General features: G+C 37.4%; 1 protein-coding gene across 2 annotated transcripts in view; it reads right to left on the bottom strand.

Moving 5' to 3' along the window:
• LOC140328270 (vertebrate ancient opsin-like) overlaps positions 1 to 12,304 on the bottom strand; it is a 74,280-nt gene that overhangs the window by 54,982 nt on the left and 6,994 nt on the right. For both annotated transcript variants that reach the window (XM_072407727.1, XM_072407726.1), the window contains exon 2: positions 6,514 to 6,842. In XM_072407727.1, coding sequence (XP_072263828.1) covers positions 6,514 to 6,842 — 329 coding nt within the window. The remainder of the gene's footprint in view (positions 1 to 6,513; positions 6,843 to 12,304) is intronic.

The raw sequence follows: 12,304 nt of genomic DNA, 5'->3' as shown, positions 1-12,304 counted from the left end.
AATCCACCTTTGATTAGATACTCTCAAGTACAGGAGATAGAAGTAAAGCACTCAGCTCAGGCACAGCTATAACACACAATTACAATAACAAAATGGCTCAGTCATAATGTAGGCTTACTGGTGATCTAGAATGCAAACTATGTAAAGCATTTATCACATCAGCCTTTTTTATGTAATTCCAATGTCCTGTTTGCCTTTTTCATGCTTTAGCGTGGATCTTCATTAGCTGACCACAATCATTTGCTGTAAGCCCCGGCTGTCAATGACATATCCTCCGGGCACAGCATTATTACACAGCCTGGGTTCAATGTGTAACACTGCATAGGCCGGCTCTCACACATCATAACACTGAAATGTGAAAACATTGTTTTATGTGCCATTGAAGCCCCCCGCTTCTGGAGAAGAGTCACATGGCCCCATGGAATATATATTTATATATATACATGGAATTAACCTATTGACATTTGTGGCAGGAATGGTGTGAACCTGAAGTTGGTTTTGATTAGAGAAGCATGCTGGGATTTCTAAGGAAGCTTAGCACATCCTGCAGGCTTGTTAGTAATCTGTAATATTTTACTAGTTAAGACACCGTGTTAAGGGTGCCCCTTCTGTGGCGTTTTTTCTTTGAGCACAGCAGACACACAGAGAATGTTTAGAGCTAAACCTGCTATCAGAATAAACATTGGATATTCATATTTATTAAAGGAAAATAAAAACCATTCTACAGTTTTTAATACTTGTATAAAATATTAAGGCTAAACTCCAGCCTTTTATTTGCACATATAGATACTCCACATATAGCTAGTCCCTGCATTGACACTTCCCCTGCATCTGATTAGCTATGGGCCACAGAGACTGGCAGAGAGTCCGGGCTCCTGAGGACGGATCTTTTACTTTCATGTTCAATAAAATGTATTACAGCACACGGACAATGTAATTAAAATGTATTAAAGGTACACTTAACAGGTAAGGAGAGGAGGTTTAAATTGACTTTTAGGGTGATCGATAAAGTTTAGCTTTATTCCTTAAATTACTTTGCCTTTACAGAAGAGGTTTTACTTTCCCTAAAGAAACCAAAGCACTAGATGATCATTTTGACTGTCACCACTCTACCTGAGCCAAAGACAGGGTGATTAAAGTGATCCTTTAATGATTTAGCTGTCTGTGTGCTTTAATTCTAGCTGAATAGCAGGACATCAAATTAGGCCGTTCACAGCTTTGTAGTAAAAGAACTGCTTCAACCGTATTACTTCATACCAAAATATGGACTTCAAATGTACCTTCTCCAACATAAATAAATCCAAAATAAACGGTCCTAAACTAACTGAAAAACACAATAATGAAAATAAGAAAGTACACCTATTTAGTCATTTACAATAAAAAAGACAAATCATGTACATATATAATACCCTTTTTTTTGTACTTAGACATTGCATAATACACTTTGGGTTTTGATAACACATAGCAAGGGTAATATGTAAGTGCAACAGAAACAAAACTACCTTGTGACTATATACTGACACACAATTTTGGTTGTTTAACAAACTGCAATTTTTGTATGGAATTTGTCAGCTAATGGTTGTTTTACCTTCCAAAACATTGCTAAATTCAGAAAGATTCTTAGTAGAATAATATTACTGATATTTATATTTGAAGTAACTATTTGTTATTATTTTACTATGACAGTTTGTTTAAGGCTAAACAGATATCTATCAAATACAACATATACAAATATCTTGTTATACCCAGGAAAAGGAAATTGCCATGTTCAATGTATGCTTAAAGACCAACTCCAGCCTGGAAGTGAAATTGGGGAATTCACAATGCTATCCAGGGAACACTGCAACTGTGACACAGACATGATGTTTGCTCAATTTACTTTTAGCCTGATTTCATAAAATTATTTAGGACCAGATTCAGCAGGATATCTGCAGCACATCTTGGCAGGTTTGCCATCATTATCACATGCTGTGCAATCTACTTTTTTCTGTGAACTACAGAGGGCTCCTCTGAGAACCTGGAAAAATCTAAGCCTGCAAAATGTAGACTTCAAGCCATTCAGGAAAGATAAAAACAGCGTACTAAGTTAGTAATTAGGACAGCATGCTGCAGAGGACTGGTGGTGGAGGGACTTATGCAGCTGCCCTGGAAGTTGCTGGCATTGGATTTAAATATGTTACACAAAAGTTTGATCATTTTGACTGCAGTACACTTTTAACTTGATGGATAGTAAGATGTTAAAAATGATCTCGCTATGCTCCCAGTGTAAAAAAAAAAAACAAAAGTCACAATTTTTCAGGGGACTGTGTTGAAAAGGCCTCTACAGATATCACAAAGTGGATGCATCATTTTCCTGACCTTTCCATGACCCACTTACTACTACTGGAAAACCATTCCTGCTGCACCCCATGGTGAAATGTTCTTTCAACTTTTCCACTGAGCTTGCATTTCAATTGCAATAACTTAAAAGAGAAAACCCGAAGGTAGATTTGTATCAAAATTCATGGGGATGTTGTGTTGTTAGATGATTTTTTGGCACCAAGTTATTCAATATATCTATACACACATAGCACCCCCCCTACCATTTAACCCCAAGGATGGCACCTGCAGTTCCAGAACCAGCTAAAAGTCTAGCCAAACTGATCTCTGCTATTGGGAGGAGAGCAATTCTCTAGTGTTGGATCTCCTCTCTGACCATACGTCTGTTCCTGACAAAACTGCAATATATATTCAGAATGGAGTGGTTTGAGATCTTACTGCAAAACGACACACAAACGCATGGGAAAGTTTTATTGCTACCCTAACCCCTGACCAAGATACCAAATGCATAACTGCTTTTAATACACCTCTTGGTATGTAAACAAAACTCTGGAACAGGATTCTCCCATTTCTAACATACCTGCACAACAGTCCCAACCCTATCCGTGGTAAAATGTGCTCCTGTGATTATGGATTGTCCTTGGTGCCATGTACAACCATGGGGTCACTATTTTTTGCGCAGCCATTGTTACATCGTTGATAGATAAATATGTAACTGCAACTCTGCTGAATGCTCCAATATGAGCTATAAACTTGTTCTGATGTGAATGAGCCCGCTGTTTATTCAATGTTGTTGTATGGTCACATTCTGTTTTAAGTCCTGTAATCTTCTTGTTCAATTTTCAAGCCACAAAATAAAAAATATTTCAGAAAAAATGATCAGGTTGTTTTATTTATTACAGGTGTCTCAAACTGCAATCCTGGAGAGTCAGGATCCACATACAACTTTGCTATTATTCTGACAAACAGAAACACATTTAGTAAGGTGTGGTTTACAAAGAGTCAGAAAATGTACTGTTTATGTGTAAACCACGGCCAGTACTGGAGTTGGGTGATCCTGATTTATTATATAACCTATGAAAAGAAGCCTAGTGGTACCTAGAGATACAATTCTCTATATGAAATATGTTTTGCCTGTCAATAGATTCATTTTCAGATATGGACTGCAGATGTTGGAAGTTATGTGGCTACAATGGGTAACTATACATTTCCTTGTTAGCACTCTTCTAACAAAAAGTATGCTTCTGCCATGACTTCAAAGGGTACTTCAGGCAACTATAAGTATTCGAAAGCAAGGAAACATTGCCTGACTTAGTCTACCTCTCTGACCTTTATTTTGAAGTGTCTGATTTTCCCCTCTGAACACTTTCACCTGGCAAGAAAAACCTTCTAATTGTTCTCCATCCCCGGGAACACCTAAAATATTGCCTGAAATTAGGCTCCTGTTGTTGCCCTGAAATAAATTTCAGCTTCTCCCAACACAGCAGCAAAAGGTATGCTTGAAAGGGAAATGTGGATCTACTCATTCTACTCTTTTTGCAGTTTTCGTATGAATTTCAAGTCCCAAAGGCTGCTGGAACGTGACCCCCAAACGTGCTCCATATGGGGCCAGTTCTGAATAAACATAGGCTGCTCTAGAAATTCATCCAATGCGGTAATTTTCTATGATGTCTGGAATTTAAAAGTAATTCATCATTATTCTCAAATATTGAGGTTACCATTGAATGAAAAATACTAAAGGGACCACTACTGTTGCAAGTTATATCTGTGTGTTTTCTTGTCAAGTAGAATTGTCTCATTTACCTTACATCCAACCATTCATAGTCTTATATGTTTCAACAATACTCCACCTAGATTACCCAGCAACCTGCAGCTTCACTTTTTGTGCAGTCATTAATGTCGCCAGCATCAACGGTCTCAGACTCATATCACAAACTCAGTCATGTAAACATCTGAAGGCGTGGCTCATCCAATAGGCTTGATTTATTAAAGTTCCCTAAAGCTGGAGAGAATACACTTTCATAAGTGAAGCTGGGTGATTCAGCAAACCTTAAATGATTCTGGTCCAACATTGAAAACATTTGCTAACAAATATCAAATGACTTGAAATCCATTCCAGGTTTGCTGGATCACACTGCTTCACTGATGAAATTGTATCCTCTCCAACCTTGGAGGGCTTTAAATATTCAGGCCCTTTGTTGGGATAATGATAAGATAATCAGGCCAAATGTATCCAACCCAATCACTTGGCATCCTTCAATGTTATTCATTTTTAGTCCTTAAGGATCTGGAGAGAGGATTTTCTAGCACTGTGCAGTGCTGGTGTGTATTGTTGCAAGATTTGGAACCTTCCGCATTCTCAGGACCAGGCAAGACAAACCAGTGACTTAGCCACCACAAAGATGAGCTTGTTTTTAAGTAAGGGAAGTATCTTTAAGTTCTTACTTTGACTTTTTTTCTTTTCCGCTTTCCCCTAGTGTTTTGTAGTTAGGAGGGACGGGGCTGTTCGATAAGTGGACGTAATGCAAGGTTTGCTTAAAAAAATAAGCCACTAAACAAGTTTTATTCAGGACAAATTTGGTTAAACAAATGTATAAAAAAACGCATAAAAAGAGGTCTCAAGCGCATGTAAAAGCCATACCAAAAGGAAAAAAACCCTAAAATCGAAGAACAAATTTCTTTTGTGAAAATTTTTAGCCAGTGAGCAACCTTGAAGATGAAAAGTGAGGTCAGCAAGCTGCACAGACAGAACCAATTTAGTTCTGAGCCAAGCAGAAGAAAAAAATAAAATGTTTGTTAGTGAATGGCATCTTCAGCAACAACATTGCCAAGAATATTAAAAAAAAAAATTAGTGACTAATAACGTGAACAATACACAATTTGTTCTCTTCCTTTGATCTCATACAATAGAGTAAGAAAAGGGCTGAATTCCCACAGGGCTAAATTAGATTGAAACTCAACAACATACTCGACAACCCCCCCCCAAAAAAAAAACATTTCACTATCATGGAACTGATTTTCTGTACTAACCACTCTCATGGGTCTTTTGAGGTCTACAATGAAAGAAGAAAATAATAGTAGGTCTTGATAAATAGAATAAAGCTTTTCCTTTGAAGCTTTTCCCATATGGGTAACTTTCATAGGCCTACCTTACATTGTATGGTCTGATTATATAAGAAAATCCATCAAAAAAAATGTTAGGGAAATATGTTAGGAAATACACACTATGGAAAAAACGTACAATACATTTCCAGACTATAAAAGTTCTGTAACATGTTTCACCCATCTCCTGGGCTAAATCATAGAAACTGAATATGCCTGTAAGCTGAGCAAAATGCACTAGAGGATTTTTAAAGACAGGAAATGTATTGTGATGGACTTGTGACTGCCTACATCTATCACATTTTAAGTAAACTGAATGTTTAAGTTTTATCTTGGAAAGTGGCCATCACATTTTTTGTTCTGTAAATATATATCTCACATTTTGTATAATTCCACGTTTCTGCATGTGATTGAAAAAAATAGTGCTATATATCCAACTCTACATTTTGTAATAATACCTAATGTCTGGGAGGCTCTTCTACTAAAGTGTAAGAACAACATCATAAGCCCAATGTGACTTGCACTCATATTACGATTTCTATAAAACAGCCCTCCACCTGCTCCAGGGCCCAAAGATTTGTGGGTGTAGGCCATAGAAGAACTGTAAAAGCATAGCATAGCAATATTGTATGAACAGCCTAAATAGTGGGATTTAAACCGCTCATACTCTATCCTCCTGAAGAGACATATATCTTTACACCATAGTGATCATACCAGTGGCTAGGTGTAAGATGGTGCAAAATGGTGTAAGTTCCTGCATCCAAGTGAATGCCACCTTTCTTTTTTTTGCAAAGTACCTAACCCACATTCCACACTTGGTCTCCAGATTCGGAATACACAACTACCAAAAGGTGTCCAGATTCGGAATACACAACTACCAAAAGGTGTCCAGATTCGGAATACACAACTACCAAATGGTGTCCAGATTCGGAATACTCAACTACCAAATTTCTGGGCACATGAGTTACTTTTAATGTAAAACAAATAAAGATTTCTGCGTTTTATATCCCAGTATATCCTGTGTATCATCAAATATTGCTCTGCTTTTCACTATAACACAGTGATAACACCAAGGACTGAGTTTTTCCTTACCTGTTTGATGGCAACCAACAATCTCCCGTAGCAGTATACAATGACAAAAAAAGGCAAAGCCAAGCAGAATAGGAATAAACACACGATGTAGGATGTGTTTATGGCATCACGGGAGTGCCAGTTTACTGAGCATGTGGTACCTGGTCCTTCTGGGCCATAGCTGCTCCACCCAAAAAGTGGCGGTAGAGTCCAGAAAAGAGAATATACCCAAGAAACTAGAATTCCCAACCAAGCTTTCTTATAGTTTGTTACATCTGCTTCTGTGCTCCCGAGCATGGTGCAGTAACGCTCATATGACAGTACAGCCAGAGATACCAGGGATACTGTTCCTGTGGAATACAAGTTGGGGAAAACATGGTTATATTAAAGGTTTGCAAAATTTCTTAGGTTTCTCTAATATAGATTGACAATTATGGTAATGTTATGAAAACCTCTGCTTTCTATGATTAGATTTATTATATTATCTTATGATGGCTGTATATTATGAATATATTGGTATTCTGTATGACAAATACAACAAAGAATGACATAGCAATGAACAAGACTACCTTGTCTAAGCCTAGCTCAGAAAAGAACATTACATTTAAAGTTGTACAAATCTTACATTTTGACAGATCAAGCAACACAGATAAAATAAAATCAGCAAAAAATGAAAAATGTGAAGTTCATTGTATTGCATGTTTGTTTGATCAAAAAATAAAAATGAATAAGGTTTACAAATTATTTGTTTTGAAAAAAATAATCTTAAATATCATTTTTTTTTATTCATATATGTATATTTTATATAACATCTTTCAAGCAAGAACATGACATGAAGATAACAATATGTAGACAATGATCTAAAGAATTTTGGGATGCCAAAAAAATGAAAAGTGTCATCGCTAACTAAAGGAACAGTAAGTCACAATGATACAGATAAGTCAATGAGAAAAAAAAAGAATCTTGCAAAAGCAAGATATGCTATGTCACTGTGAAAAGGTCAAATAAAAGGAGAGCTTAACCAACATACTGGCAAATGTATGGATTTTGCAAGACCCAGAAGAACAATACAGAGTAGCAAAAAGTTTTTTTTACATGCTTCTGTTGTGTCAGGATTATTACAGAAATGATTGAAAATGCTTGTACTAAAGGTATGGGAGTGATAGGTGATAGATCATACAGACCATTAAAAGCTAAGTGGATATATATTGTTTTGTGTTATCGAGAAGGATATAGATGGGGTAACGGCTTCCATTACATGAAACAACATGGATTACAACAAGAACAATTCATTATATTGGGACAACTAAAGACATGTGCTGAACACTGAACATATATAACCCCTTGTCCTGGCAGCTCTACAGATATTTTTCATGATTAGGATTAAATTACAAAGAAGCCTGTCCAGTTTAAGTTTACCTTAATCTTTTAGTTTGTTTTTTTTATAGAGTAGGGAGGGTAATAGCCCCTCATGTTATTTTTCTGTCTGTACTGGGGAGTTTTTATCACAGCTTACTATGTCACATCTTTCTAATAGCAACACAAACAAAAAACACATTTTAATTGAGTGGGAAAGGGTTAAAAGTTCTGCCATTGGCCCTGATTTATTAAAGCTCCCCAAGGCTGGAGAGGATACACTTTCATCAGTGAACCAGGGTGAAACCCGGAATGGATTTTCTAAAAAAGTAATTTGCTATTTGTTAGAAAATGTTTTCAAACCTGTACCAGATCTATTCCAGGTTTGCTGGTTTACCCAGCTTCACTGATGAAATTGTATTTTTCCAGTCCTGGAAAGCTTTAATAAAGCAGACCCAATGTGTTTAGAGGTGCTTGACCTTCCTGTTCTAGTGGAAACAGCTACCCCAGATTTCTGTTTTTATAACACTGGGGCAGAAAGGTGGAAACAATTCCCCATGGTTGGTTTTAGGCAAAAATGCAAAAAAGAGATTGTTAAACATATCAAAGAACTTTGGTAATACCAATGATAAAATGGATAAAGATAAAGAAAAAAGAAGTTTGCTAGGACTAATTAGGGTGAGTTAAGGGTTACAAATGTGTTAAACATAAATACATTCCATTTTTTTAAAGGCAACTTGTAAGGTTCTAATATCATGAAATATAACATGATCTATATATGAATACAATAGTAGGTACAACAAAGCCATTCGTATTTTCTAAATGACACTGGGAGAATACCTGTGTTCACACAATGATTGGCTTTGCTCAGGACATGCTTGTATTCATCAATGCTGAAAGGATCTTGCAAGATACTTGCGGAATCACAAATGGGAGCGAGTTCAGGTCCACACAGTCCCATGTGCTTGGCCCAATAAAGCGAGAAAAAGTCTTACATTCCCATCATAGAGGCTTAAAGCAGACCCATCACCAAAAATGTTACTTTATATAAAAAGAGTAAATAACCTTTTCACATAAACTAAAAATATCTTAAATATCTTTAAATGTAAAAAGCATAAAAAAAAATAAAAGGAGGGGAAACCCCACGGCGATAAAGACTAAATGGGAGAGCGCAAAGCCTCCTAGGATACATAAGACTGGTTGCCCCTCGATCTTGGGCATGTGCAGAAGGGGCTTTTTGCTGTAACATACGTAGTAAGACTGGAACCCTCCCCCCTCCCATTTACAGCAGGCTACGTCACCCGATCTTAAACCTGCGCGGGCGATATTAGGTGATGTAGACAGAAGAAGAAAGAAAAGAGAAGAAGATGGCAGCGCCCAGCACTTCCTCCACTCGGGGAGGAAGGAGGATTACAGGACGCTGCAGGATACAATTAAGGAAATCACCGGAGGGATCGGGGGCTCTGTGGAAGTAAAGGTGATGTTTTTTGTTTTAAGGATAGTTTTACTTTAAGTAAAGTCTTCAACAATGTAAATAGGTAAATTTAGAAATAAGAATCTGAATACAAATCCAGAAATGAAAACTCTTCTATCCAAAACTAAAAAGGCACTTAGAAAACTCCATGTGTGCCCCAATGATAATAATAAAGGCAATCTCAGGCGGCAGGACTCATTTTCTGGCTAATAAAGATAACACACACATCGTGCTGGCTCCTAAACCTTTTCCTTTTCAAAAGTTTGAAACAAATGACATTACAGTCTCATTATAAGGTTTAAAGGATCCCACTAAAATTTCCAGACGCAGCATGGGAACAAGGCAATCTTCTTTATGGCATTTACCCATAAACAGTATGAGAAGATTTGTCCTGTGATTACTAAAGGAAAACACTTATTCTGCTGCCTGGATCCTGCCTTATATTAATCAGTCAGATTATAATTCTTATTAAAAGAACAATGCTGAACTGATTGTTGTGATATGTTGTCTCAGCCTTAGAATTCTTTCTTCCTTTACAATGCAGACAGGTGGAAACACAGCACGTGCCAATTTACTGAAAGGATATAGAATTCAAATTGCATTTCAGTGGTCATCATTCTCACCGACAGTGATTTAATTCATTGCTGTAAGAATAGTTCTGCTTGAATGAAAATTGCAAGTTTTTCTTAAAGTACCCACTTGCCTGACTTCTACCGGAGTTTCACCTATAAGTCCACTTTTTTTGCAGGTGGGGTCTGGTATTTCAGGTCTCTTTCTGGTATTATATTCTCCATTTATAAGTGTTGGGTTGAATTGATTAAGGTTACAGGTTGTTAACTCTTTGAAAGGAATTCTCACATAAATTTAAAAAAACAAGATTTGTTTTAGTTGATTTTTGTTTATAGAGCATTGCTTCTTAGCATACCTCATTGTATACTAAAAATAAATTTGACCCAATTAGATTTCATCTGCCATTGGCCCAGCCACTGTTACACTGCATGCCTTGAAAATCATGCCCTAGTTATGCCTTCCATTTCCTGGATTTGCCCCTATTATTGTACTAAAATCTATGGATTTCCAGTGCAATATTATTATTATTATTATTATTATTAATATGAAATTGTAAACTTTCCAAAACAATAGCAATAGGTTTGGTTGGTTTTTCAGATCCATGTGGTCTGCTGCAGGTTCAACCACAACCCAGGTGCCAACCTATCACATTCAAGTCAGAGGTTCAAGTCTTTAAAGTCATGGATTCTACATTGCTAAAAAATAGAACAATACAGATGTGCAGGAGTTACAATATCCCTGGCTCTGTGCAGCAGTGCAGCACATGGAGTTGAATGTAGAGCTTAGACAGAAAGCCACCAGGAGCCAGATAGAGTTTTTTTGTCAAATAGTACTACCTCATTGTGTATTTTTGTTTTTATGGTTTAGGTACATTTTGACTTGAACACACTTATATGAGGATTATATAGTCAGGAGGAGACCTACCATACCAGATCCTAAATAGCACTGCATGAAACCTTCAATCATTGGTGGTGGTCTTGTGGAAGCTGGGGGTCTAGGCAAGTGGTAATTCTGAAAAAAACTTGCATATTTCCTTTAAAGTTCAACAAAACCTAAAGAAAAAGATGGAAAGTTGTTTATTGCAAAAAAAAATGGACAGATGATGTCTATTAACTGCCTGGTTGCAATTTTTTAATTACACTCATGTTCTAGCTCCATTGCGGGCACTGCCATGTTTACCCAGTCTTCTGGGTTCTGGATCGTGAGCCATCTTGAATAATCAAGCTATAATGATGCAACTCCTATGCATGTGGATAGCAGTTCATTCATTTCCAACAGCCAGGGGTAAGCTAGTCTGCTATCTGTGTCTATATTGGCCATGATTTATTAAAGCTCTCCAAGGTTGGAGAGGATACAATTTCATCAGTGAAGCTGGGTGATCCAGTAAACCTGAAAGGGATTTCCTAAAAGTAATTTGCTATTAGCAAATGTTTTAAATCGTGGACCAGATGCATTCCAGGTTTGCTAGATCACCCAGCTTCACAGATGATAATGTATCCTCTCCAGCATTTGGGAGCTTTTATAAATCATGGGCAGCACGGTGGCTCAGGGGTTAGCACTCCAGCCTTTGCAGCGCTAGGTCCCAGGTTCGATCCCCAGCCAGGACATTATCTGCATGGAGTTTGCAGGTTCTCCCCGTGTCTGCTTGGGTTTCCTCCGGGTACTCCGGTTTCCTCCCACATCCCAAAAACATGCAGTTAGGTTAACTGGCTTCTCCCTAACAATTGACCTTAGACTATAATAATCACATTGTATGACGATGGTAGGGACATTAGATTGTGAGCTCCTTTGAGGGACAGTTAGTGACACGACTATGTACAGCGCTGCGTAATATGATGGTGCTATATAAATACTGTATAATAATAATAAATCAGGCCCAATGTGTCTATCAGAGTGTGCTACCAGCCAGATTTGTGGTATTCTTGACAGTGGATGTGTACAGTGACACCATAAGTAGCACAATATCATACTGCCTAACAACTCTGTGTTACATCCCTCATATCTCCTCAAGCATGTGGATTCCTGGTATCGTGCAGTGGGCGGCACATACCCAGATCAGTGTACATTGAGAAAAAATATGAAGAGGGAGTTAGGTTTATTTTACTGCAGATGGAACATTGTCTGTCCCTTCTGCAATAATACCCTGCCCACTCACAATTTTTTCATATTAAAGTTTAGTTCCACTTTGAGCTGGGCTGATCTGACAGCATCTAACTGTACCACTGTCAGTAACAATGACGCCCACTAAAATGCCATTTCTTTTAATAGTCTTCTAGTTAATTGGCACGTGCCGTGTTTCCACCTGTTCTCATTCTGAAAGCAGAAAGAATTGTAAGGCTGAGACAACATATCACAACAATCGTCACAGCATTGTTTTTTTCATAGGATATATAATCTGTCTGATTAGTATAA

This window comes from Pyxicephalus adspersus, chromosome 4 (assembly GCF_032062135.1).
Source record: "Pyxicephalus adspersus chromosome 4, UCB_Pads_2.0, whole genome shotgun sequence".
Taxonomy (NCBI): Eukaryota; Metazoa; Chordata; class Amphibia; order Anura; family Pyxicephalidae; genus Pyxicephalus; species Pyxicephalus adspersus.
The sequence above is the reverse complement of the archived record's forward strand: the minus strand, read 5'-3'. Positions and strand labels throughout refer to the sequence as shown.